The sequence below is a fragment of a genome, unplaced genomic scaffold, assembly GCF_019419815.1.
Source record: "Pyrus x bretschneideri cultivar Hongxiangsu unplaced genomic scaffold, Pyrus_bretschneideri_v1 Contig31, whole genome shotgun sequence".
In the NCBI taxonomy this organism is placed as follows: domain Eukaryota; kingdom Viridiplantae; phylum Streptophyta; class Magnoliopsida; order Rosales; family Rosaceae; genus Pyrus; species Pyrus x bretschneideri.
In genome coordinates, this window is record NW_025999624.1 from 2,153,225 (window position 1) to 2,180,784 (window position 27,560).

Here is a 27,560-nt window from a genome sequence, read left to right on the forward strand (position 1 = left end):
CAACCACTACCCTCTTCACCTCCCTTCCTTTCTCCCTCCTCCATCCTCTTCACCTCCACCCATTGCAAAAAACCTAATCCCCAAAAGCGTCTAGGGGCGAAAGTCAGACAACCCCACCCCACCCATACCCCAGCACCTCTCAATTTTCCATCAATTTGACCCATTTGGGATTGGTAGCCAAATTGGACTAGGAGTTGGAATTAGAGGTTTCAAAGGAAATGGAGAAGACCCAGATGGCAATCTAATTCACCATTGGAGATCGAACCGGATCTGGGTATTTGCACGGCGCAGAGCTCAGATCCGTTCACAATCGAATTATTGCAGAAGAAGGCTTGAGGTTTGGGCTTGCAGGCAGTAGCGTTGGCCAATGTTGACACTTTCTAGCAAAGGCTAGTGACCTCGACGAGGATCAAAAGGGAAAGAATGGTGGTTGCGTTGTGCGGGGTGACACAACGGCATGTGAGGGACGGGTGTTGCAGAGGGAGAACCTGGTGTTGGGGTTGGAGAGAATGGTGTAAGTGGAGAAGACGATGGCAGGGGTGCTGTGGGCGAGGAGAATGGGGGTATGGAATTAGAGAAGAGAGAAGGGATAAGGGATGGTAGGGGTCCGTGGGGGGGGGTAAAGGACGAGTGAGTTTTTCTTCTTTTTTTTTGTGTTTTTTTTTTTTAATTTTTTAATATTTAAGTGGGCCCATATTGACACATGGCGCTCATTTATTATCCACATGGATGCCACGTCATTAGTTAACAGAAGTTCTAACGGAAAACTTAACGGATGTATGAAACTGTCCCAAAATTAAGACTTGAGGTATGACTATGGGATGAAAAAAACTTCATGTACCAAATGTTGAAAACCACAAAACTTTAGGGTAGTAAACTGAAATTAATCCTAAAATTTAAGAAGAAAAAAAATACAAACAAAGAAACTTGAAAAGATTGTGCAAGCATTGTCTAGTGTCTTGTCAATCAGCAAGTCAACAAGAAGTCTACTAATGGACAAGAATAGATTATACATTAGTTAAACACGTACAAATTGATTCCTAACCATTAGTTAGCGATGAAATACATTTGACGTACAATTTTCACAAACCAACACACATTGAGTTTTCTTGAGCCACCTCCTCTCCCATTCCCTCCCCTTTTCTTGTCTTTTTTATAGATACTGTACATGATGAACATCCATGAGCACCCAAATTAGTTTCTCTCCCGAAATTATTCTTCCTTAATCTCGTCGGATAATTTAAATTACGCATGGTGATGGCCACTTTCCTCAGTTAATATGTTATCTGCATGCTTGTGTACCACCGCAAATTGATCAAACAAATACATCCTCACGCCGCTTCTTCGGGTTGGCTTCTGGGTTTCCTTTTCTCATCATTGCTACAAATTCATCATAATTAATTCGACCGTCCTGCAGGACATTATCCAGGAAAAAAAAATGTTAATTAGCATCACAGTTAATTTCATATTACTATCTGTATTCAATTAATCAAAACTGATCATGCATGAATTGATTTGGAACCTACATTGTCAGCGTCAATTTCAGCAATGATTTCCCTGATATCCCTTCCATCATGCATGCCGTATTCGCGGAGGACTTGCTCTAGTTCTTCCGTCGTGATAAACCTGATAATCAGAATGCATTTTGGCAACATTGTTATAAATAAGATGTTGACGATGATGAGTTATAACCTTACTCACGGCTTATGTAACTGAAATTTAAGAGCATTATGTAAAACGAACACAAAAACCCATCTATTTGATCCTTGCATACCCGCTGCTGTCTTTATCAAAGTGTTGGAAGGCAGTGTAGAGATGTTCTTCTTTATCCATCCGGTTCAAGTGCATCGTTGCTGTGATGAACTCATCATAGTCTATGGTTCCGTTGCCATCAGCATCAGCCTAATGAAAAGACATTAATTAGAACCAAATGTGCTAGGAATTAATGTAGTTTATAAACCAAATTTACATGCATGTGTATGGCCACTGAACATGCACAGGTAAAGCATAAGTTAAAGCATTTTCGGCTGAGAAAAAAAGAGATTTAAGAGTATGGCAAAAGGAGCAAGCACTCACTGCTTCCATTAATTGTTGAGCTTCAACTTCAGACAGCTTTGTCCCTTGCTTAGCAAGTCCTTGCCTTAGCTCTTCAAGTGTTATTGTTCCACTGTTGTCTGTATCAATGCCCTTGAACATCTCTTTTAGCCCCATGATTTCTTCCTCTGATAAGCATCCCGCAATTACCTATATATAGTATTCATATGCATGTTCATTTCAACAAATTAAGTAACATGCTGAATAGACTTCTTCAATTCATCAGAGCTTAAAACATCAAACGCAGATATGTAGATGTATATGTTATATTTATGGTGAGTGACCAATAGAGAAATAAGGACGAAAGACATACCCGAAGCGCAACTTTCTTGAACTGGTTCATTGCTTTAAATTGTTTGAGCCGGCTGAGCACAGCATTGTCCAGAGGAACGTCAGGTGCTTCATCGTCCTTAATCCATGGATGATCTGTTGAAAACCATATACATTATATATGTAAATGCATGTTAGAAATCATGTTTGTGATGTATATTAATTAAAACTTGTATTATGTAAATGTATGATTTTATCATTAATGAACTTACTAAGAACTTGGAAGGCTGTCAATCTCTGTTTGGGGTCTGAATTCAACATCCTCCTCACAAGATCTTTCGCTTGAGTTGATATTGAAGGCCATGGGTCGCTTGAAAAGTCTAGGTGGCCTCGTAAGATTGCATTGAAGATTCCATGTTCCGATTCTATCAATCAATCAATTATTAATCTATAACTTATAATGAATTCTATCTTGCATACATAGTTAGTTTCCATCTCCCGATTAATTGATGGACTGATTGATTAAATTATGTTACCTGCCCAGAAGGGAGGAACTCCACTGAGAAGAATATACAACATGACTCCAACACTCCAAATATCGACTTCTGGCCCATATCTCCTCTTCAACACTTCTGGTGCAATGTAATATGCACTGCCCACAATATCCTTGAATACTTCTCCTGCACTTATCATCACATAGGGCATTAATTTTTATATTCGTCGATTGGAATCCGATGAACGAAGTACAAAATTTAAAACATTCCTTTTCCATATATCTCATAGTTAATCAAAATGATTTAGCGCTCGGTTCAAAAAGCCATTATTTGGCTGATTGAAAAGAACTAACTAGAATTCCGAGCTACCATTAACATTGGAGATGAAATTAGGTTAAATTTACAAACATGATTACTGAGGCTAAAACCAAAGCTTGAAAATATGTATGTGGTTTAATTGTTACATAAATGAAATGAAACGAAGAGACAAGATTATCCTTAATTACATACCTTGTTTGTAAAAGACGGATAGACCAAAATCTGTAGCCTTGAGCGGAGAGTTTTCATCTTTATTGAGCAAAAGGAAATTCTCAGGCTTTAGATCTCTGTGAATAACGCCCATGGTATGACACGTGTGCACGATCTGAACTATAGTCCTCAACAAGGCAGCGGCAGCGCGCTCCGTGTAATGTCCTTTTGAGATGATCCTGTCGAAAAGCTCACCTCCGGCGCACAACTCCATGACCAAATGAACGGACTGCTTGTCCTCATAAGCTCCCTTGAGTTCCACAATGTTTTGCTGCCCCGTCAAATGATGCATGATTTGTACCTCCCTCCTCACATCCTCAATATCCTCCTTGTTCACCAGCTTCCGCTTGGCAATTGTCTTGCAGGCGAACTGCTCTCCCGTGGCCTTGTGCGTGCACAAGTGGGTAACACCGAACTGGCCCCGCCCCAGCTCCTTGCCGATGCTGTACGTGGTACGGACGTCCTCCATGGGGCGGCCTAGGACGGGTCCAATAGGGCCCGGCTTGGCGACCTTTCCAGGGTGAGTTGGGGAGGCGGAAGGTTTATTGGGGTGAGTAGCGTGGCTGGAGGGGTTGGGGGCGGAATTGGCAGCGCTAGGGTTATTGTCCGTGGCATTGTTGTTGTCTCCCTTATTGTTGTCATTGGGGGCATCCTCGGTGTTGCGTTGAGAGCAACAGTTGCCCATGGCGGAAGAAAGAGAGAGAGAGGGGTAGGGATGTTGGGCGTGGCCAAGAGAAGCAATGTTGGATTAATTTTTGGGGCTGAAGAAAGGGTAGGGGTGGAGAAAGACAATTAGGAAAAGAAAGAGAAAGAGAGAGAAAGGTGGCAAAGGAAACAAGGGTTACAGGTTGGACTGACGAGGGTAATGCAGAGTACTGATGACGAGGGATTGTAGGAGTTTGGTAGTTTGGTAAGTTTGGAAGCTTGGAAAGGGGTTTGAAACGGTCTTAGGTGCGTCTCCTATGTGGGAGCCTCTCATTTTTGTATATTTGCCATATTTTCCCGGGAAACGGTAACAATCTGTTAGGCTTCCCTCTCTACGTGAACACAACTCTTCATCACAACCTACATTTTGTATACATATATTTCCGCATTCATAATGCAACATTGTTAATTAATAGTTAAATTATTGTTACAACTGTTCTAGAAATTTAATATTATTTTATATTATCAACTTTTAGGTAATTCTTAGTTTACTACTATGAAATTTCTTGATTTTCAACATTTCATACATCAAGTTTTTTCATCTTAATATGATACCTAAATGTGATAGACACTTTCATACATCTGTAAGCTTTCTGTTAAAACAGTCATTAACTTGTGACGTGGCACCGATGTGGTTAATGATGGGGCGCCACGTGTCAATTTGGAGCCCACATGGATATTAAAAATTAAAAAACAATAATTTAGATTTTTGAAATTTGAAATTTAAAATTTAAAAAAACCTAAATTCATGAAAATGGAGTCCTACCATCAACCCTATATCAGTGTCTGAAGTTCTACAGAGGTGGACTAAAAACAATACATGGTGATACTAAGTCGTTCACCGAAGGGGAGTCGCATTTCGCTGACACCAAATTTTACATGGATGAAGATATGGTGTCGGAGGCTCTCCCTGCGAAAATTCAATCAATAGGCAAAGCTAGGCCTGGGAAGGAAAAGCAACAAGTAGTGTCTCATATGAAGAAAAGAAGTGACAAGCAGTCAAAGTGCTCAACGTTTGAGGAGAGTGAAGCATTCTCAAAAGGATCGAACACACCAGTCCTTCAATACATCCCGGTGTCACGAAGAAAGAATTAGGAATCCCCATTTGAGGAAGAGACAAACAATGAGCATTCGAGAAAGCTGTAGAAAGAAAATGTAAAGCTCCTAAAAGCAGCCATGGTTGTGCATCTACCTAACCTAGAAAATTCAAGCGTTTAGAAGCCATTGTTATAGAGTTTTGTCAGACCGATTCAAAGTGTGACAAAGCATGACTTTCTTCCCACCAAGAGAACCAAGGTAAGGAACTCTTTACAAGGACCTCATACCCCCAAACACATGATCCCAAAGTTCCATCGAAACCCTACCACAACCCCACCGCTTGTACGCACGATGTCTCTCCAGCTCGCCGTCGCATGCCTTCGCACATCGAAGAAAGGGGCGTCGTCACTTGGAAAGCAATCCCTCAAACCATCAGAGGCAATGGGGTGGGAGAATCAGAAGATAGAAATTGTTGAAACACCAGAATATTGTAAGAATTAATCCTACTTTTTGAATATGCTTAGGGTTTTAGGTTTTGTGATTTTTCAATTCTGATTTTTTAGGGCTTTGTGACTTCTCCCTTTCGATTAGTTTTTCGTATGTTTCTAGAATTTTGTTTTGTAGTGGGTGTCTCCATGGTTTAGTGTTTTCAATGTGCATGTCTGGTTTTATGTCTCTATTTGATGGTCCCAATTGCATTGCTACAAAAATAAATAAATAAATAAATAAAAACCTTTAGTGATGGTCCCCATGGTTTGGTTGTCTATTTTTTGTCTTCATCAGGCTTACAAAACCCTTCTTGTCTTACATGTTTCTATTTTATGGCTTTTAAAACCCTTGGTATTGACTTTGTAGACATGCTAGATTTGTTTACCCTCAAGATTAACCATGGTGGGAAATGGTCCAAAAATGCATATGCAGGAAGACTTGAGGATTGGTTTGACTATTGATAGGAGCATATTTATGCAAGTTTGTTATCTTATTTCTTTGCATTTATTTAGTTAATTTCTATTTATTATAGTAATTTAAGTTATTTTCATATTATTGTAGATCCAATTGGTAAAGATGACAATAAATGGCAAAATGGAGCAATTTGGAGCAGTTTTGGGCTTGGATTGGATAGCATATGGGCTAAACGTTTTTGGTGTTTAAATGGTGCTAGACATGTGCTAAAATCTAGAGAAATTAAAGTTGAGGCTTATATGGCAAGGAATTACACAAGAAAGAGGAATCCTAATTGGAGAGGAACATTATCTTATCCTATCATATCTTATCTTATCTTATCCAACCTTATCTTATCTTATCTCCAGCTACAAAGAGGAATCCTTATCACATTCCAACAATTCCTATCTGATTTTTAGGAGTCCTAAAATAATTCAAACAACCAAACCTTTTCCTCCGTGGATTCAGCCATTCCCCTTATATATATGAAATTCTTGCAAGGATTTAGAGAAGTGTGTCATGCCTACCATTCATCCATTGAAGTTGCTGGAGTTTTTAGAGTTCTTTCTATCTTTGTTTTAATTTTCAATGTTTCTTTTAGATTGCTTTTCAGTTGTGATGAACATGTGTAACTAAGTTTCTTTTTAGCTACAGGTGAATTCAAAGCCATGATCATACGTTTTATATAAATTGATTACATCTAGTTATTGTTTCATAAAACATGAATGCGATTTACTTATTTGCTTTATAAAGAACTTATTCTTGTATGTTTATTAAGGGTGCACACTTAGTTTGCATGCAGGGATTTGATGCTAGAATATAAGAGAATTTCACCTAATTATTTTGAACTTATATTTGTAAGTAGTAAAAGTCACTAGTCATGATTGAGTTAAGTAAATTCTTGGCAGGAGTATCATGCTTTTCATAGTTACGAATGCTTTGTCAATACTTTTGATTTTCACAAAACTTAATGATCTTTGAGATGTACCTCTATCATGCTTTTCATAGTTAGGGAACTCGAGAAGAATAATTTGGTTGCGTCGCTAAGTCCAATTCAATGAACTTAGGGAAATCTGAGACTTAATTGGTGATGTTCACAGTTAATTTGGGGCATTGTCAATTATGGTTTATAGGAAGAATAACTGGAAACCGATTTCTATGCATATGTTTCATGTGTGGAGAAGAATCATTTAGCTATCCTTTCATCCATATTTCATTCACAACTTAATTTACTTGCTGCCCTTTACTTTTGTTTTAATTAAATTCGTCCAAAATCTCCCCCCTCATTGTTTTCATGTTAGTTTAACTTAGTTTTCAGTTTTATAAGTTTAGTTTAGCATCCCTTCCAATCCGCGGAATAGAACGATCCCTACTTACTCATACTACGATTGCATAATTTATAGGGTTTAATTTGTGTGTTAGTTTCTACCACATCAACTATGTAGACAAAGACTTTACGTCTTTCTTTTTAGATTGATTCGGTGGTTAAGGAGTTAGGGTACGGAAGGTTCATTTTTGTATCATTATAGGATTCTTGGGATGTCTCATAGGGATGGATTAAGGCTAATTGAATGTGACCAAGATGTGGATAACATGTGCAAGTATGTTCCAGGATCTAGGGAAATAGAATTGTACCTAGAAATCTAAACCCAAAGCAAACTGCCCTGAAACATAAGTTTTTGATGAATCTAGATGAGAGTGGCATAGTAAAAAAGGGGTAACTATAGAAGATATTGAGGATTGGAGGGTTGCACTATATATTACAAAGGGTAGTTGATCAAAATTGAAGAAACTAAAGAAAAAGTAGGTGCTGATCCCTTAGAAAATGACTATGCATTTTGAATGAAATAGCCTACTATACTGATTTAGAATATAATAGATACGAGAGTGATGGTAGTGTAGGTGTTGGAAGGAATGACAATAAGGGAGGACAAGGAGTAGAAAATGAAGGTGGAGAAATTGGTATTGATGAAGGTATTGATGAAGTGGCTAATGAAGGTAATATTTTAGCTGATGAATGGGTTGAAAATGTGTTATTGTTGAAAGTAATCTTGAAAACATTTAATTTTGCAATTTTATTGAAAGTATTCAATTGTTTTGTACTGAAAACACTTTTTTGAATAATTTGCATTGTAAATGGTAGGTAATGCAGAGGATGACACTACTAATAGTGAATTTGTGGACAGTGACTACATTTGGATGATGAGGATGGTGGTGCAACAGATGAAACTGTTCTTGATGATCTTATTAGAGAAGTTGAAAAGGGTGAATGGTTTGGTAATGATGGGAACTCAAACAACCAACATCTTGAAGATTTTTTAATGCAAGAGATGTAAAAGATGTTCCCCTTAATGATGGAAAAGATGACTCAGATGGTCTGCACTGTGTAGATGAATCAAATTCTAATGTTGATAAGAAGATCATCTACCATAAGTTCAATAAAGAAGTTGACAGGGATATGGGTGGGCACTTGAAACTGAAAATCAAAACCGAAACATGAACCAAATCGAACTTCACTGAACAGTTCAATTTTGCAGTTTTGAAACCAAACCGCAGTGTAGGACAACTGTTTGGTTTCTATTTTTTGCTTTTGAAAACCACACCGAAACCAAAAACACACCTCAAATTAGATATCATGTTTTAATTAGTTGTTTGTTAGAGTCCATAAATTTAATATGGACTCAACCACACTAGAATGTCATCTCTTTCCACTCGTGTTCGACAAAATCAAATTATCGCTCATCAATCTCTTTTTTTTTCTCTCTCTCTCTCTCTCTCTCAATACTTATTTGATGACTCATCTCATCTCTTCGACAAGTTCAACAATACTAGCCAACTTTTTAGAGGCTTAATTTGTTAATTTATTTTCTTCTACAACATCTAAGCATGATGACAATAGTAGTTTCACATTGTTCCTCTTCTAAAAAAATCACAGCTTAATATAACCTTAGCTTTTGATTCATTTTGATTCAGTATAATATGTTACTATAACTTTATCTTTTGATTCATTTTATTTCATTTTTGCAAAAGTAGAAGGGTGAAGATGAACAAGTAAATAACTCTTATTCAAGAAAACGTAGTTGGATTTGGGATCATTTTACAACCTATTACGTGATTGAAAAATGATGAAAATCAAGAAAAGGGGAAGAAATTTGAGGTGGGAGTAAACGGTTTGGAAAATGAGACCGTCTTATGCGTAGATAGGTGTAAATTTTAAATTGTACTTTACAAAAAAAAAAAAAAAAACTGAACCGAACTAAACGGTTTGGTTTCATTTTGGTTTGGCTTCATAATCGTACCGAACTGTGCCGTAAAAAGTTTCCATTTAGGTTTCACTCAAAATAGCACTGAACCAAACCGTGCTCAATTAAGATGAAGGTACTGCCTTATGATGATGATCATGTATATTCCAGAGGATTTACATTTGATTGGGGCTGGCAAAAATTGATTCAAGAATGGTTGTAGACAACTTGTAGGGTTGGATGGTGTCACTTGAAAGGAGCTTTCAAAGGCTTAGTTATTGTTTGCATTGGGAATGGATGCAAATAACCAAACTTGGGTTATTGCATGTGCTATAGTAGAGAATGAGAACAAGGACAGCCGGGTTTAGTTTCTAGAACTACTTGCCGCTTATCTCAAAATTGTGAACCATCATAATTGGACTTTTATTTCTGATATGGGTTAATACCAGCTTTCCTTGATAAATTCTTCTTTTGGTTGCAACGATTGCGACAAATTTTCTTCTTCAACAAACTCGAATTGACTAGAAGAATCAAAATCCTCTGTCCCCTTGAACAAAAGCTAATATAAGCACTTCTCTGTTCCAAATCTCCCAAAGAATTTCAAATTTAAGCACGTTGGGATTCTTCTTTTGTTTTTTGAATACCATTGTGAAAGCCTAGATCTGTTCCCTTGAACAAAAGTTGATATGAGCTCTTCTATGTTGAAAATCTATTTAGAACCCTTGAAAGCTCAAACTCTAGACCGAACTTTGAATCTGAAAGATTTAGGAGTAGCCTACTTTCCTTTCTTCTCTGATACAACCACTCATGACAAAAGGAACCTAAGCCCATTGAACACTAAAGTAATGGGTCCTTGAAACAAACTTTGAGATGTAGGCTTACAGTTTGGCAGGAATAGACCTGGTTGTTGATGACTAAAGGAGTGCACAAGCCCAACATAAAAAGGGCCGACTAATTTTTTGAGTTATCCAACCCTTTCACTCCCACCAGAAATGTCATTAATATCAACCTTATTAATGAGAATCCCAATTACCAACAAAGAATTAACGCCTTCTAGAGAATTAAAATACCCACTTAATTTCCTCCAATCACCAACGGCTCTTTCTCCCAAAACACTCATTCCTTTGTTCGACAATCGTTAATAACATGACATTCAAACTCCCGGTATGAACATGGTCGCCTGACTGTTGCATTCAATATAAAGTAGGCTTTGCTAGAGAAGAATGTCCGATCACCCTTTCCAAATACTGATCACTTTTCTCAAACCTTGGAGAAGCCTCAAAATTATGAAATCCTCCGCACTCAAATACTGAGACTTAGGTCTTTTTGCTTGCGAGAGTTGTCTGATTTTAACTCTAAAAGTGGTGTTTACATCAACAATGTTAATAAACTTTGGAATAAAGCCAGCAGCATTCGGTTGAATTTTTAACCTTGCTTCTGGAAAATACTCAAATTTTGTAAATCTATGATCAACTTCCACTAGACCACCGCAAGCAGCACCAATCTTTTGAAACCAATTGTTGGTCCAAAGATGCGGCGGCAATCCCTCAATAGCAATCCAGACACCATAACTGTTTTTTGAACATCTGATTTGAGGCTTTGCACCACCCAGACAACAACAAATCTAGAAAATCACTCACTGGCATTCATTTCAGTTTCACATAGTAACACATCATCATCCATAAATGATTCGAAAATCATTAAATCCATGTTTTAAAACAAAACCCAAGACAGGAATTATCCATAAAGCAACAATACAAAAAAGAACAGTGCTTTAGAGATTGATTAATTAATGATGGTTCCGCTAATACTAAGGTTTGGCTTTTATATTTAGGGGTTTTTTTAACATTAATCCTTGAAAAAAATTGAAATTTAACAAAAACCTAGTGTCAAATTACATTTGAATTTATTAATATACACATTTGAATTTATTTTTTTACCAAAAAGAAAGTTTTTTTAATTTATTGATTTTATTTAACATTTTTCAAACTTGAAAGGCTCAACTAATGCGCCCAAATGTTAGTACCAAAATGTATGTATTGAATGTCTATACCGAATGTATTATATTGACTTAATATACCTAAATGTTAGTACCGAAATATATGTACCGAAATGTATGCACCTAAATGTTTTATATTGAATTAATGTACCTAAATATGTGTACCGAAATGGATATCCTAAAATGTATTAAATGATTTAATGTACCTAAATGAAGAACACAATTATATTGTAAACAAAAATTAGTTTATCTAATTGTTTACAACAAAATATATTATGAAAAATCAAATGAAAATTAAAATTATATAATGAAGTATAATTAATACATTAAAATTAGGAAGAAAAAGAGAAATAATTAAAACATCAAAATATAATTAATAAATAAAAGATTAATGTATTAAGGGACTAAAATTAGATTAGATTTTGATTTTACTCATAGTTTGGTCGCCTCACCTACTCCTAGGAGGAAAGGGAGTACCCATCCCCAGGGCAAAAGCCGGTTCTCGCTGATAGAGAAGGAATGAGGAGTAAGAAGCTCTTAACACTTTTGTCCTTCCCTTTTCCAATTTGATAGATTAGGACTTGCGAGATTGATTCAAAGAGAGAGAGTGTGGTGGTGGTGTTCAAAACTTCACTACAATCTTCTAAATAAATTTGGAATGAATTTTAAAGGAATGTGTCGCTCATGTGTTTACTAACAACTAAGGATTTGAAAAGAAAAGAAAAAAAAGAGCAAGTGATTACAAATTGTGTTTGCTAATAGGATACGTTCCTTTTCATGGTAAATAAACATGTCCTTATCTCATACAGTTATGAGAATGGGTACAGGATAAACACACTCCTTCAGCTATTTCATCTCATACCTTCACTTTTCATGTATGTCATACCCAAAATCAACATGACCAATCTACTTTTAGATTCCTATACTTGTTGGTAAACATATTCTTTGCAAACACATTCCTTACAAATAAACTTGCCAACAGTTTCGACAAATAAAAATTAAAAAAATAAATAAAATAAAATAAAAACTTGCCAACAGCGTATAAAGTATTGTTTCTCTCTCTCATATCCTCATATATTACACTGTTGTATTCATTCTTCCTCAACTGAGAAATATATAGACAACTCTGCCCAGACGATAAACAGTAGCTCAAACACTACAAAAGATTAACAACTGTGTTGGAGAACAATTCAGAAATAAATAAAAATAATAGAAATAATAGAACTTGAAATACTTTATTGATGAAAAATGTTTGCTATACATAATGAAATAACAGGAATAAATACAGGAATTAAATTGGTACTAACTTGATTAACCACAGGTAGAGGCTAGCGCAAAAGCTATATCTTTCGAATAGTATTTCCGTCCCACTCTTGTGCTTGTGGTTCTACAACGTCTGTTCGACTAAGATACAACTACCTAATTCTATAACCCGCACTAGATTATAGAATTCTAGTGAATTGTTTTGTATTTTTACTCTCTGGAAATTTTGTACAGAAGAGAAAGAGGAAGAAAAGGATGATTCTATTTGGAAACTGTGATTGCAAATATATAGGTTGTTTCACACCCTTTCAAATACCTGTTGAGCATATTTGAAAACACACAACTCTTTCTAAGATTTGTGCCTCTCAATTAAACGATTATTAATTAATATGTTAATTAAAAAACTTAATCCGAAATTAAAAGTGATGAACTTGGATTAATTTTAACTTCCAAGGCCCAAGGCCCTTCTCTTGATTAATTAATATTAATTGTACTAGGCTATATTATATAAACCTAATCCACATAATCATAAGGTCCAAGCCTTCAATCCATTTCCAAATGGTCCAAGTTGTAATTACTAGAACAAAGAACCAGAACTACATAAATGGCAATGGGAACTAAAAGTTCCCCGATGTGGGACACTAAGAGTCTCAAAACTCCAACAATACCCCACATTTTGAGACGACTATGTGGTCCTAGAGAAACTAAGATACAAGAGTAAATAATAGATGTGACATACATTAAGAGAGGTGTCTTTTGGACTTGAACTTACCTTAGTATATACTTATCGAATTTACTAGATGACGTAGTGAATATAAAATCTTGAATTGTTCATCTCCGCAGTAAACCAAGACAATAAGAAAAATATATGCCACACCAACACATCACAAATTCATATGTTTGTGTTCTTTTTGGTCCTAAACAAATCCTAGATTCATGAGAGCTTTAGAAAATGCAGCCATATAATTCTCATAAATGCGACCCCACATTTACTCTCATATAGCTGATATTGATTAAGAATAGGCTGCTACTATTCCACTTGATTTACAAGAATCAATATCATTGAACTAATGTATCCTACACCCGTCAGCAATCACCACACTTCTTCCATCATAGGAATAGGTTTGTAAGTGTGTTTCTTCTTTGAATCTAGCCAAACCAGTTTGCCTATTGAACCTAGACCATGGGATCTCCAATCAACTAGGTTAGGTTTCCGTTTGGCAGCTTCATTTTACTCTATTGGCTTTAAACCCATTCTCCTCGATGTATGCTTAACTTGCTCTCTAGATAAACCTTTAGTAAGCAAATCTGCAATATTATCTTTTGACTTGACATGGTCAATAGAAATTACACCACTAGAGAGCCATTGTTTTATTGTATTATACCTTCATCTAATTTGTCTAGACTTCCTATTGTATACACTATTTTTAGCTCGATATTGTGCAGCTGAACTATCACAGTGTATACATATTGCCGTTACAGGTTTAGGCCATACGGGAACATCTTCCAAAAAATCTCTTAGCCACTCAACTTTTTCTCCAGCCTTATCGAGAGCTATAAATTATGATTCCATCGTTGACTGGGCTATGCACGTTTGTTTGGAAGATTTCCAAGATATTGCTGCTCCTCCCAAGGTAAATACATATCCACTTGTGGATTTCATATCAGTACTATCAGATATCCAATTCACATTAGTAAATCCTTCAAGAACAGAAGGATACCTCGTATAATGCAATCCATAATTCATTGTATGCTTTAAGTATCTCAATACTCGAATTAAAGCTTCCCAATGATCATGCCCAGGATTGCATGTATATCTACTCAATCTACTCACTGAGTATGCTATATCAGGCCTTGTATAGTTCATAATGTACATATGGCTTTCAATAACTTGTGAATATTCACGTTGAGATATAGCATCACCATTATTTTTCTTTAGTTTGCTATTGGCATCAAAAGGAGTAATTGCATCTTTACTTTCCAAATGACCATACTTTCTAAGTGTAGCTTCTATATAATGGGATTGTGTGAGAGTATCCTTCTTGGTTTCTTTTGAATTTTATACCAAGAATCACATCAACTAGACCAAGATCTTTCATATTGAAACTTGATTTCAATATCTTCTTGGTCCAATTTATTATCTCTTTATTAGTTCCCATTATAAGCATATCATCTACATATAAACACAATATAAAGCAAGCATTATTTTGAGTTTTTGTGTAGACAGACTTATCACACTCATTTATCTTAAAACCATGTGTGATCATACTATGGTCAAATTTTTCATGCCATTGCTTTGGAGCTTGTTTAAGCCCATACAGCGATTTCACAAGTTTACAAACTTTGTGTTCTTGACCTTTAACCACAAACCCCTTGGGTTGTTCCTTACATATTTCCTCATCTAAGTCTCCATTTAAGAACGTAGTCTTTACATCCATTTGATGTATTTCCATGTTATGGAGTGCAGCTATAGCAATCAACAATCTTATTGAAGTAATTTTCATTACAGGCCAAGTATGTATCAAAGAAATCCAAATCATGTTTTTGACGGTATCCTTTAGCTACCAAGCGAGCCTTATATTTGTCAATTGTACCATCTAGTTTTAATTTCTTCTTAAAAATCCATTTGTACCCAATTGGCTTATTGCCAGAGGGCAAATCTACTAATTCCCATGTATGATTTTGCATAATGGAATCTACTTCATTGTTAATTGCATCCTTCCAAAATGGAGCTTCAAGAGTGGACATGGCCGCCTTGAATGATTAAGGTTCTGTCATAGTTAATAAGGTCACCAAATCAAGTCCAAATTCCTTTCGAATTTTTGTCCTTTTACTCCTTCTAGGTTCAAGTTCTTCTTCTTGAACTGTAGACAAGGATGAACCATCATCATGTTCTCTAGGTTTGTTATTAACCTCGGATACGTCATCATGTAATCTCTTTTTCAACAAATTAGACTTGCCTATTTTGTATGGAAATATATCCTCAAAAATATTGCATTTATAGATTCTATAATAGTATTGACATGTATATCGCTTACTTCGGAATGAAAAACTAAGAATCTATAAGCTGAACTATTAGATGCAAAACTAATAAGAACACAATCTATAGTTTTAGGCCCTAATTTTGTTCTCTTTGGCAATGGGACTTGTACTTTTGTCAGGCAACCCCACACTTTAAGCAATTTAAACATTGGGAGTTCTTTCTTTCCATAATTCATATGGTGACTCCTTTCTCGTTTTAGGTGGAATCGATTCAAAATTTTATTTGCAATAAGTAAAGCTTCACCCCACAAATTGTGTGGAAGCCCAGAGCTATTTAACATAGAATTGATCATGTCTTTAAAAGTACTATTTTTCCGTTCGGCAACACCGTTTTGTTGCGGTGTATAGGGAGCTGTTGTTTGATGAATTATGCCATGTGTGGCACAAAATTTAGCAAAGGCATGAGACTCATATTCTCCTCCCCTATCGGACCTTAAGACTTTAATGTTCTTGTTAAGTTGATTCTCAACTTCTGCCTTATATGTCTTAAACATATCCAAGGTCTCATCTTTACTATGAAGTAAATAAACATAACAATACTTACTGAAATTATCTATAAAAGTTACATAATAGTTCTTTCCACCACAAGGTGGATATGATCTAAAATCACACAAGTCACTATGAAATAAATCTAATAAATCATTGGATTTTTCATGCACTGATTTAAAGCTTTGACTTGCAAATTTCAATTCTGTACAAGTCTCACATTTAACATTATCTAAATAGTCAAGTTTGGGCAGCAAACCTACATTATGCATTCTAAAAAGAGAACGAAAATTTACATGTCCTAACCTAGAGTGTCATTAATTAGACGAGTCAACAATATAAGCAGAAGCATTATTTATTTCATTCATAGCATTACCAAGTACATTCAGTTTGAATCATCCATCAGCAAGGTAACCCTTTTCCCACAAAAATTCCCCCTTTAGTTTATACAAACTTATTGGACTCAAAAACTAGTTTGAATCCCTTATTACTAAGGATAGGACCAGAAACAAGATTCTTCCTTATATTGGGGACATGCAGCACATCAAAAAGGGTTAATTCCTTTCCAAAAGTGAATTTCATAACACATTTCCCTATTCCAGCCACAACAGATGCAGATGCATTTCCCATGAACAGCTGCTCGTTCCTCTCTACTTTCTGGTATAAAGAGAACATATTTATATCACCACATACATGGCGAGTTGCACTGGTATCTATCCACCAATCAGCATGGTCATATACAAGGTTGATTTCAAAAATCATTGCAACCAATGCATCCACATCATTTTCAATTAGGTTTGCGCAGTTGTTGTTGCCTTGATTTCCAAGATGATCCCTTCGATGGCGACATTCTTGAGCCCTATGGCCTAGCTTTCCACAAACCCAACAACTTCCCTTAATTTTTTGAATGTCTTTGCCTTTCACACCAAGGACAAAGTTCTTTTCCTTCTTTTTAGTTTTCTAGAATTTCGGCCTTTGCTTTCATGAACTTCCTTCAACAACATTCGCCTTGGCTTCCATACTCAGAAACCAAGCCTTTCTCATTATTTCTATTATCTTCCTCAATTCTTAGCCTTACAATGAGATCTTCGAGGGTCATCTCCTTACGTTTGTGCTTGAGATAATTCTTGAACTCCTTCCAAGAAGGTAGCAATTTCTCTATGAAAGACGCCACTTGAAAAGACTCATTGATCACCATCCCTTCAACATGAATGTCATGGATGATTTTCTGGAGATCTTTGGTTTGAGAGACAACGGACTTGGAATCCACCATTTTGTAGTCCAAAAATTTGCTCACGACAAATTTCTTTAAACCAGCATCCTCGGTTCTATATTTTTTTTCTCAAGTGATTCACAAAGTTCCTTGGTTGTCTTGCATACCACATAGACATCATACAGTGAATCATCTAATGCATTGAGAAAATAATTTCTGCAGAGGAAATCATTATGATTCCAAGCATCTATAGCCCTCAAAGTTTATGTAGGAATATCATCTCCTTCTGCACTAGGCATAGTCTCACGCATGACATTAGCCAGATTCAAAGTTGTCAAATAAAATAGAATTTTCTACTGCCATCTTTTGAAGTCTCCACCCTTAAATTTCTCAGGCTTTTCAAAATAAGGTTTAGTTCCTGATTGTTCCATACTATTAGAAGATTGTTGGAGAACAATTCAGAAATAAATAAAAATAACAGAAATAACAGAACTTGAAATACTTTATTGACAAAAAATACTTGCTATACAAAATGAAATAACAGGAATAAATACAAAAATTAAATTGGTACTAACTTGATTAACCACATATAGAGGCTAGCGCAAAAACTATGTTCGTCGAATAGTATTTCCATCCCACTCTTGTGCATATGGTTCTACAACGTCTGATTGACAATGATACAACTACCTAATTCTATAACCCGCACTAGATTATAGAATTCTACCGAATTGTTTTGTGTGTTTATTCTCGAATTGTTTTGTATTAATTAATTAACATTAATTGTATTAGGCTATATTAGCCAAACCTAATCCACACAACCATAAGGCACAAGCCTCCAAATGGTCCAAGTTGTAAGTACTGGGACAAAGGACTAGAACTATATAAATGGCAATGGGAACTAAAAGTTCCCCGATGTGGGACCCTAAGAGTCTCAAAACTCCAACAATCACAAAGGAAGATTACATGTAATAGACATACAACAAACAAAAACAACTACCAAACTCCCTACGAAATCAAACTCCGCTCTCTTTCCAGCAAATGCTCTCACAAAATTTTTTTTCTCTGGGTCATGAATGCGCACACCGGGAACTTTTCTTCATAGGAAAAACAAAAAATTCACAATCAAGCTTTCTTGTTTTCTCTCTTCAAATATGATGGATCCTCATCGCTACAGCTTGTGAATGAAGTTTCATCAATGGACATTGGCCAATTTCCACACAAGGAGTAAATCCTTCTGTATTTTCCTCCTATCTTTCTTAACCATGACGAGACCAATCCCTTGCTTTTTGGCTATGACCATCAGACAGTAGGAGGTGATGGGGAGGCATTAGTTGGATAGACTGAAGGTGTCCAGGCATAGATGAGCAAGCCAATTACAAGAACAATGGTCCCAGAGACAAAGCCTGTGGGCAACGAGGCTGCAACACCTAGGTATGGTAGTGGCAGCGTGAAGACATACACAGATATCGGCACTGCAATGCATGCCCCAAACGATGCCAACATATGAATTTGGTCAATCCACAAAGCACAAATAACAAGAGGAAAATATATCAAATTTAGTCTCCTATTTGTTATGTTGTAGTTACGGGCTTTTGTTGCTATTTTTCTGATGCGTTGCCTGCTTTTATGGATTTACGCATAATGGGAAAACTGAACTGTAAATAGAAAGGCTAATAAACCTTCCAATTATCCAATAATGTCTGCCTTTAAAAAGCTAATATATGTTTAAGGCAGGTTGGTTTTAGTTTTTCAGGTGATGTTCTAAAATTTAAATCCAAACCAACGCCAAACCAAATGCACAATGCATGGTGAGCACCGACCATTTAGTGACCCATCATTCAGCTTCGTGGAATAGCAACCACATCAACGAAGCCAAAATTTCAGGTTTCCCATTTTGCATGAACCAACTGTGGTAGTTTAGTAGTATATACCTTTCAAATGGATTTTTTTTTTCCCTCTTTTAATATCAGTCTTCATATTGAAGTTACTGCAATAAAATTGACATACCTGAAAATGTCGATGCGAGGGAAGATACCACAGCAGAAGATATCTTGAGAAGATGCAGCAATGATATGTTAAAGCCCATGTTGACAATAACAAATAGTAACGGAAGTAATGGAGCACCATCACATCCTGTAGCCAGCCAATATCAATGTAATCAAATAAGTTACTCCAGTGGTTTAGATTACTCAACATAAGTAAAGAAGGACGAAATGATATTTTAATATTGAGTGGCCCTAACGAACCTATATTGGTGTTTTATATTCTCAAATGCAGACAACAAATTCTTTGCATAAAATGGAAATATTACGCTTCTCTTTTCTTATTTTGAGTAAGTAGCAGTGTCGTATGGAAGACAAAGAGACTGACAGATATATTGTTCTATGCAAAATATGACATATGTACGTACTATGCCAGACAATTATTCTTCTATTTTTTTGTGTTTAAGCAAATCTACCTTGGATACAAGAGCCTAATGATCTGAATTTCAAACGATATGAATGACCAAATCTGAGAGAGAGCCATCTCGTAAATAAATCAACTAGATGGGAAACAACATACATTAAGCTTCCCACTAGTTCCCACACCACCACCCCCCCAAAAACAACCTGGAGTCATATCATTGGTTTTTCTCTGAAGCCATTTGATTCCTTTTGCCTTCATAGCCATTTATCGTAAATACATTTCATTTAAAAATTGAACATCGACAAATTAAATCTGAATAAGAAAGCCAACTGTAGGCTGAGCTGATATGATATTTAGTATGAGAAATTAAATGAATTTAAGTAAGTTTCAAAGAGAATGCAACAGATAATGTCTTACCTGTTGATAAGGTACCCATGTTTAGAAAGCAAGCTGCACCGTCTTTAAGATAGCTTGGCAGTTGACCAAATGGAATCCCCCATAATTTCGACAAAAACGGTAAGAGGAGGCATATGAATAGTGCCTGCAATTCACATGTACAATAGACAATTGGCTTTCATTACAATTTTTTTAAGAAGACAACACAACAAGGTGAACTCAACTTCGGGACACCAAAAACCTAAATTTGAAGTCACTGTTTGACAGTATATACTTACTTGGAAAGCAGATCCAAAGGAATTCACAACAAATAGGTCCACTGATCTTCCCTGTAACAGATTGAATGTAATAATAATTCTCAGATCAAAAGAAACCAAAAGAATTAATCTCATTAGAAAATAAATAAATGAATTTGTTTGATCTCTATACCCGATTATGTTAGAACGTTTAGAATAACATCACATTCCAATAAGTTATGCCATATTAATTTTCGGTCTTGGTTTCAGTGGTAATTCTTATTTTTTGTGATAACACATTTTCGCAACTCAAATGCAATGTAGCCATATGGGTTATATCCTATATCTTGTTGCTTCCAAATCCTTTAGAAAGCAGAAGATACAATGAATCTAGCAACATAGAAATGAGAACTGTACATGGCCATTAGTACCTTTAACCGCTGACGAGCATCCAGAAAGATTACTTCCTACAAAACGATAAAAAGTTTCCTGTTACAGGGAATGTAATAAAATGTCAAAACGTCAAAAAATTAAACAACCATAAAAATATTACAACCTTCAGCACTGTATCAGCTGCTTGGAACAAAAATGAAACTATCATGAGAAGACTCCAAAATACACCAGCTTCTTTTAACGAATTTCCAGCACTAGATCCACTTCAGACAAAGACAGATGTAAGTAATTGACATGCTAACACTGTACATAAGACAATCAACACGAACCCTACTTGAGAGGTATCCAAATTCTACTTGAGACCAATTTATAGAGATAATTGACAACTGCGGAATGGACTCAGAAAAAACTAAAAAGTAAAATAACAAAGATCAGTTTATGAAGTAAATCACGTAAGATTGGTTTTGTCTGGAATTTTACAGTTTGACCATTTGACTTAGTGAAACAATCAACTACTTAACAAGGCCATAAGAACACAGGAGGGAAGAAGTACGTAACTGTGGTTGGGGTAATTAGGATTTTTTTCCATTCCAAAACTTATCAAGGATTTTTTTTACCCAAGTTTTATCAATTATCAACGAAATCAAGAAAATACCAGCAGTTTCTCTATAATTAGAGAAAGGTATTACACATCTAAGCTTTTTGTGTCAACTTTAAACCTATAGGAAAGGATCTAGTAATCAGTGTGATGGTCAACGCCCATCAATGCTGCATACGTGATCAATGCAATTAACACCTTATAGTCATATGCGACATCCACGACACTCCACAAGTTAAAATCCACCTCTAGTGCATGTGTGTGGCTGTCCGTTTCAAGTTAGTTTGCCTGTATTTTTTGTTTTCTTTTCGCAGGGGAGTTCCTTGAACCCAAAGAGCATCTGAGCAACAGAACCTGTAGGGATGGAGGCAAAATTTTCAAGTTGGCTGGGCTAGACTAATCTTTAGAAGAATTGGTTGCCTGAAAATACAGGGTCTGGCCTTTATTCATGCCGATTGAATCTTAGTGCTTGTTCAGAATCTACATTACTCTGTGAGACAGCTATGACCAAAATATTGCAAGTTAGTTTTTTCTTTAAAACCAGTATCCTCGAGGAAGCTGCACTTGAAGAATACTTTTTCAATGTTTTTGCCCTCAGTCAATTTACATCACTCAAACTTCACAATCCACAGAGGAACAGATTGGTCGTGTTGAAGCTTCATCGTAAGGTGATAAGTTTAATCAAAATGATGTTAAAGTATATGTCTTACCTTGCTACAGTTATGATTACACCAATGGCTACAAGAACGCACCCTAAAAGTTGATTGACCCTGTATCTCCTTCCAAGGAAAATAATTGACAGGAGAATTTGCCAAACAAGAAACGTCTGCAAAATAATTACGAGAATAAATCAAACATCCAACTTTCAGTATTCCATTACTTGCGTCAAAAGGTGCCAAGCCATGTCATTTAGTGGAAAAACATATGGAGATTTGGTACAAAGGCTAATTTTATCATGTCGTTTTCCTCTTTTCAGCCAATCCAATTGTTATGTTTCTCAACTGCAGTCAGCTTGAGTCCACCAGCAGCAATTTTTTAATAACATGAAGTGAAATTTTAAATCCCAGAACACTGACTGATTATCCCTGGCATAAAACTTGACCAGCAGAGTTCAGTAGTTACATAGTTCCTACATTGGTTCTATTTGTTAATCGGCTTGCCTATAAAAACATAATATTTTTAATTGTGCTGCATGCTTCAACTCCACTCAGTACTCTACCAAAATTTTAATGTTTTTACATGTATAATTGCATTTATTTCTCTATTTTCAATTTCGCCTCTAAAGCCATCATCTAATTGGACTGTCCCTTCATTTCAAACCATAACGTGCTAGCTTAGGAAATTCACAGATACACTTATTTCAGAAAACATGGCATAATTAGAGCACCAGAACAGAATTACATATATCAGAACAAATAGCCGTATCCGGGAAGTGAGCACTGAAACCGGCTTACCTGAGACAAAACTGGAATTGATGCTCCACAAAGAATTGCTGATTCAAGAAAGAGGAAAAAAATAAATAAATGATATTTGCGTATCAATCTTAATGTTCAGCAGCAAATAATGCTTAGTATTATATGAATACTCAAACCCTACAATATACAACAAATTCACGAACAGTACTACAAAGCTTGCATAAGAAGGGCCAACATTCAGCAGTGGGTTGGTTTGCCATCATACAGATACAACCAATAAATTCAAAATAAGTGCATGAGAACTAGTGAAGACCCGGACTTGACAAACATAAATGTTAATAACGAATAAATTACATCAAAAGGAGATTTCAGGACTGAATCAATTGATACATGATGAAGATGAAAAACTGAACATAATTATAATTATATCTTAGTAAAGTGAAACAAAACTATAATAATGATGTTGAAAAAGCATCACATAACTTCCCCAAGGAAAGGACGAGAACGATGATGTTGAAAAAGTGAAACATATCAAAGAACAGCAAAAAAAATTCCGAAGATTTGCCTTGAAAGAAAGTAAGATTGAAATGTATTACAAAATGTTACCTCCAGCTGCCATCCCAGTAGCAGCACCAAGAGCTTCCAAGAGGCCAACAGCAAGAAATGGAGCTTTTGGCATGGATAGCATCTCATCAGTAACAATACCAGCGCGATACCGGAGATACAAGACTGAGAAATATACAATTACATATCTGAGAAGCAAAATTAAAAGGCAGCAATTGATGTTAGTCCATGGTATTGAAGCGTTTGAGGTATTGCTTGTACACCTCCCTTTAGTCAATGCCATCAATAAACCATAACTCGAAGTAGGAAAAGGAAGCAATAAATAAGTGAAAGGTATGCTTTATCTATACAAAATGGTAGTGACGTTAGTAGAAAAACATCAATGGTAAAGTTTACTTTTCGAATAACATCTATATGACTTTTCATAGTGAAAGTGAACAAAAAGCCTATCAAAGTAAAGTCATAAAAATATTTGAGGCAGTGGTGTGGGGAAGATTCACATTAGGTGATTAGTTCATATCACATTCACAGAACAATGGAAAAAACATTGAGGATACCTTGCTGTCATTTCAGAACCTATTAGCTATTGGCAGTTAAGGGTTGATGGTTCTCATCAGGTGATAGCCTGATAGGAGATACCCATCTACGTCTAGTAACGATTTCAATGATAATAAATTTTGGTATTCAGGCTATTACACCTATTAAGCCTGATCATGAACTCATAAACAAGTTGCAAAATATTCAACCATACAATTGGGCATGGTTTGGGGAGAACGAATCAGAGTCTAACTAGTTCCTTTTTTTATCAAATGGATTTAAAGTTAGGCCAAAAAAACCCCTTCTCATCATAACATAAACTCAGATAAGATAGTACACACGCGCAAAACAATCTCAATTTTGTTTTGACATTTTAGCATTGTTTATAACTTGTGTGTCCTCATAGCTAAAGTAGGTCTATGTTACCCAAATCAATCATCAATGTAGTCCAATGGTTGAAAGATCCTAAACCGTACCAAAAAGAAATGCTGAACCTAAAACCTGTAACCCTAAACCTTAAAACGTTATAATTGCCAGACATAAGAACTAAAAATTTAGATGATTCTATATGTAAAGAATTATTAGATGAGAAAAATTCAAAGAGAAAAAGACATAATTTCGAAGGAGTTGCTCATATTTTATAAAACTTCTTTTCTTTTTAGTCCAAGACATATTCTGCACTAATCTAAACTTGCTAGGACGTACTGGGTCAAAGAAGAAGGCCCAAACCACTTGCTAAAATAAAATAAAACATTAAAAATATGTTTGAATTGTAAAATTTGAGCAACTCATTTTATTCCACAATATAATGAATTGCTCAAGTTTTACAATTACGCACTATTTTTAATGTTTCTTATCTAAATGTTTATAATATTGTAAATGCAAGGAATACCAACAATATTATAAATGTTTGTTTCTTATCTAATTGTTTATAATATTGAGTTTTATAAAGTACAAGCACAATGCAAGGAATACCAACAATATTTGTAGATGGAGACATTGTACAATAATTCAATTTAAAAATTATTTTCATGCTTTTTTTTTTCTTGGAAGTTAAAAATGATTTTAGAAAAATAAAGCATGAAAGTTGTTAGATATCCGTAGCTTTTATTTGTGGACCACAAACCCAAAAGCAAAAAGAAATGAAAAGGACAGGAGGGAGCTCTTTGAGCACCCACTTGACACACACTCATTCAAAAGGCACAGATGGATGGAATCAAATATAACAAGAAGAAAGAAGGGCAGGATACGATAATCATTACCACCTCTCCCTCCTCCCTCCCCCCTCCCTTTTGACTTATGGGAATCAAAAAATCTGCTAGGTAAATGGTTTAGATTCAAATTAGGCCCACCCACTATCTCTGCAGTTTCGCAGCATCTCCTTCTTTATCCAACCTTTTATTTTCCATTAGAAAACTAAAATAAAAGTCACATACATCATATTATTATTCCTACACACCTTTATTTTCAGTCATCGAATTAAATAAATAAAACCGAAATAACATTCTGGATTAAACAAGTCTGCAAGAGATGAAAAGAATATGCATCATTTCCCTCAAAAGAAAGGTAATTCCAAACAAGTCGATCTGGAATGTCCATTGCTAGCACAATATATTTATATACAGTTGCTCTAATTTATGATATGGAACTCAATTGTCACACTGCTCTGGCCAACTGCTTAACTCACATATGCATATACAATCGCTATATACACATCCATGTATCTATTTCTATACATAATGCATACATAGGCACTCCTAGCACGTAAAAGACAGAATAAAAGGAAGGAAGGAAGAATTTGTAGTGTGTAAAACATGAAAAGTAGAAGTGGACGAATCCAACTTGGATTCGACAAGGTAGTCATATTCGTTACTCCAACTTTTAACATATGTTTTTTGGGTTTATTTGACATGATCCTCCCACCAAATACATTTAACAAATCACAACCCTACAAAATTCGATTCAACAAATCTCAAACCTACAAAGTTGAATTTTACTTTGTCTGAATCAAGGCTCCCAAACGATGAACGGCCCACTATTTGGACACCCTACCATTTGCCACTCATTTCGTGGATCTCACTTGTAAACAACTTACACACTATTACCGTCGGGTTTGTGTCAAAGACATGTGTGAGCTTTTGTCCACATTACATTGTATCACTGATGGACCTGTGACATGAAAGTCATAACACGAATATACCGTCGGCACAGATATACACTCGGAGTCCCGTGTCATGTAAGTTATTACGAGACGCTCCGGTAAAATGAGATCAGGTAAGATGAGGTCACGTAAGATTTTGACCTAAAAAACAAATGTGAGGAAACGATGTCGTTGGACGACAACTATTGTCGCCGTTAGTGTTTGTAGTATTATTGTTTCTTCTACAGTTTAAACGGTCAACTAAACGCCCTGAAAACCAGTAAATCAAATGATTGTGGCCGAGTCTTGTAAATTCAAAACTAATTTCCAAAAGCACCCAAAACTGGAAAATAAAATAATTAAAAAAGAGTAGTGCTATTCTTAGCACAATTTTATTCTACATTTCTTTATCATCTTAAGTGGACAGGCTACATTATTTAATTTCAATCATTTTATTAATTAAAACACTTAACTCATCATTTAATTAACAATCTTTTTATTAATTATTAATTAACATTTTGAAATTAAATGTTAATTAATTTAGATAATGTTGCTGTCCAACGAGGTGGTATACAATTACAAAAAAATATGGTAAGAATAACATTATTAATTAAAAAATAATCATGAGAGAGAGAGAGGCGGTGTCAGTTACCCGAAAGTGGCGAGCTGAGCGAGAAAGAATGGGTAGTGTTTAAGGGGGACCAGGGCCAGCTTATAAAGCACCCGATTTCCGACCCCCAGAACCACCGTAACCGCCGCTGCAACCGCCATGTCCACCCTCCGATCCTTACTACTCCTTTCCTGCTCCACCGACGCCCGATACTCCCCCACCGCATACGAGCACGGCCCCGCCTTCGAGCTCTCCGCTCCTTCCCCGCCCTCCGATCGCTCCCACGCCCCTCTGGACCCCACCGCTTCCAACGTCCATGTCACCCGCCGCAAATGCTCAGACGGCGTCGTCCGCAGCGAGAATCCTTGCCGGAGAATACTCCCGTAATATCTGTGCCGGAGATGTGAGATCTCGGGCTGCAAGCGTGGTGGTTCCCGGATGCAAATTGGTGGGTCGGGAGCTCCGGCGCCCGCCCATACGCGGTGGATACTCGACATCGTAATAGGAAGTTGTGGAATTGTAAATCCGATGTTTTGTAATAATTTCCGTATACATAGAGAGAAAGAGAGAGACGTGATTGTTTTGTCGTCTGACTCCGAGAGACGCGTGGGGGGGGCATTGTTGTTTGAAAAGGAATTAGATCTCTCAGGATCTCTCCTCAGTGGGAATCCGGGGATCAAGTGATATTAACCGTTGATCAAAAATCGTGCGGTTAAAATTTTTTTTTCAACAGTAAGGCAGCCTTGTTTTTACATAAAAATATAATAAAAAAATTGTGGTCACACGATTTTTAATAAATGGTTAGTATCACTCGATTACCAGGATCCCAGTAAAGAGATCCAAAGATAAAAACCTTTGGCTGAAGACTAGTGGTAGGTGGTCTCGCAGATCTTTCGGAGAAGGGTAGCCTAGTATGTAAGCACATCAATGAAGGAACCCTCAAACGACC

General features: G+C 36.1%; 2 protein-coding genes across 3 annotated transcripts; both read right to left on the reverse strand.

Moving 5' to 3' along the window:
* Positions 1–857: 857 nt before the first annotated feature.
* On the reverse strand, positions 858–4,120 carry LOC103958213 (calcium-dependent protein kinase 17). The gene is made up of 8 exons (XM_009370459.3): positions 3,369–4,120; positions 2,901–3,044; positions 2,637–2,789; positions 2,408–2,520; positions 2,077–2,244; positions 1,775–1,902; positions 1,527–1,626; positions 858–1,411 (listed from the first exon to the last, which is right to left on the reverse strand). The coding sequence occupies exons 1-8, from the start codon at positions 4,069–4,071 to the stop codon at positions 1,316–1,318; spliced, it is 1,605 nt and encodes a 534-aa protein (XP_009368734.1). The 5' UTR covers positions 4,072–4,120; the 3' UTR covers positions 858–1,315.
* Positions 4,121–18,172: 14,052 nt separating this feature from the next.
* Positions 18,173–27,231, reverse strand: LOC103958194 (protein CLT1, chloroplastic). 2 transcript variants are annotated; one of them, XM_048590232.1, is made up of 10 exons: positions 26,654–27,231; positions 23,367–23,512; positions 22,800–22,837; positions 22,056–22,171; positions 20,911–21,010; positions 20,786–20,821; positions 20,397–20,447; positions 20,140–20,263; positions 19,324–19,449; positions 18,173–18,788 (listed from the first exon to the last, which is right to left on the reverse strand). In XM_048590232.1, exons 1-10 carry the CDS (start codon positions 27,106–27,108, stop codon positions 18,616–18,618), a joined length of 1,365 nt encoding a protein of 454 aa, XP_048446189.1. In that variant the 5' UTR covers positions 27,109–27,231; the 3' UTR covers positions 18,173–18,615. The 2 variants fall into 2 exon arrangements, with proteins under 2 accessions (XP_048446189.1, XP_048446190.1); XM_048590233.1 differs by having other exon boundaries at positions 23,367–23,489; positions 26,654–26,971.
* Positions 27,232–27,560: the final 329 nt, after the last annotated feature.

Excerpts from the sequence above, each read along its gene's own strand:
- LOC103958213 (XM_009370459.3), bottom strand. The coding sequence starts at position 4,071 with ATGGGCAACTGTTGCTCTCAACGCAACACCGAGGATGCCCCCAATGAC. Across the intron at positions 2,521-2,636 it reads GACAGCCTTCCAAGTTCTTA|ATCATCCATGGATTAAGGAC; the intron begins GTAAGTTCATTA and ends GGTTTTCAACAG. Across the intron at positions 1,627-1,774 it reads TTTGATAAAGACAGCAGCGG|GTTTATCACGACGGAAGAAC; the intron begins GTATGCAAGGAT and ends TCTGATTATCAG.
- LOC103958194 (XM_048590232.1), bottom strand. The coding sequence starts at position 27,108 with ATGTCGAGTATCCACCGCGTATGGGCGGGCGCCGGAGCTCCCGACCCA. Across the intron at positions 22,838-23,366 it reads TACTGGGATGGCAGCTGGAG|CAATTCTTTGTGGAGCATCA; the intron begins GTAACATTTTGT and ends TTCTTGAATCAG. Across the intron at positions 18,789-19,323 it reads CCTCGCATCGACATTTTCAG|TGCCGATATCTGTGTATGTC; the intron begins GTATGTCAATTT and ends CATGCATTGCAG.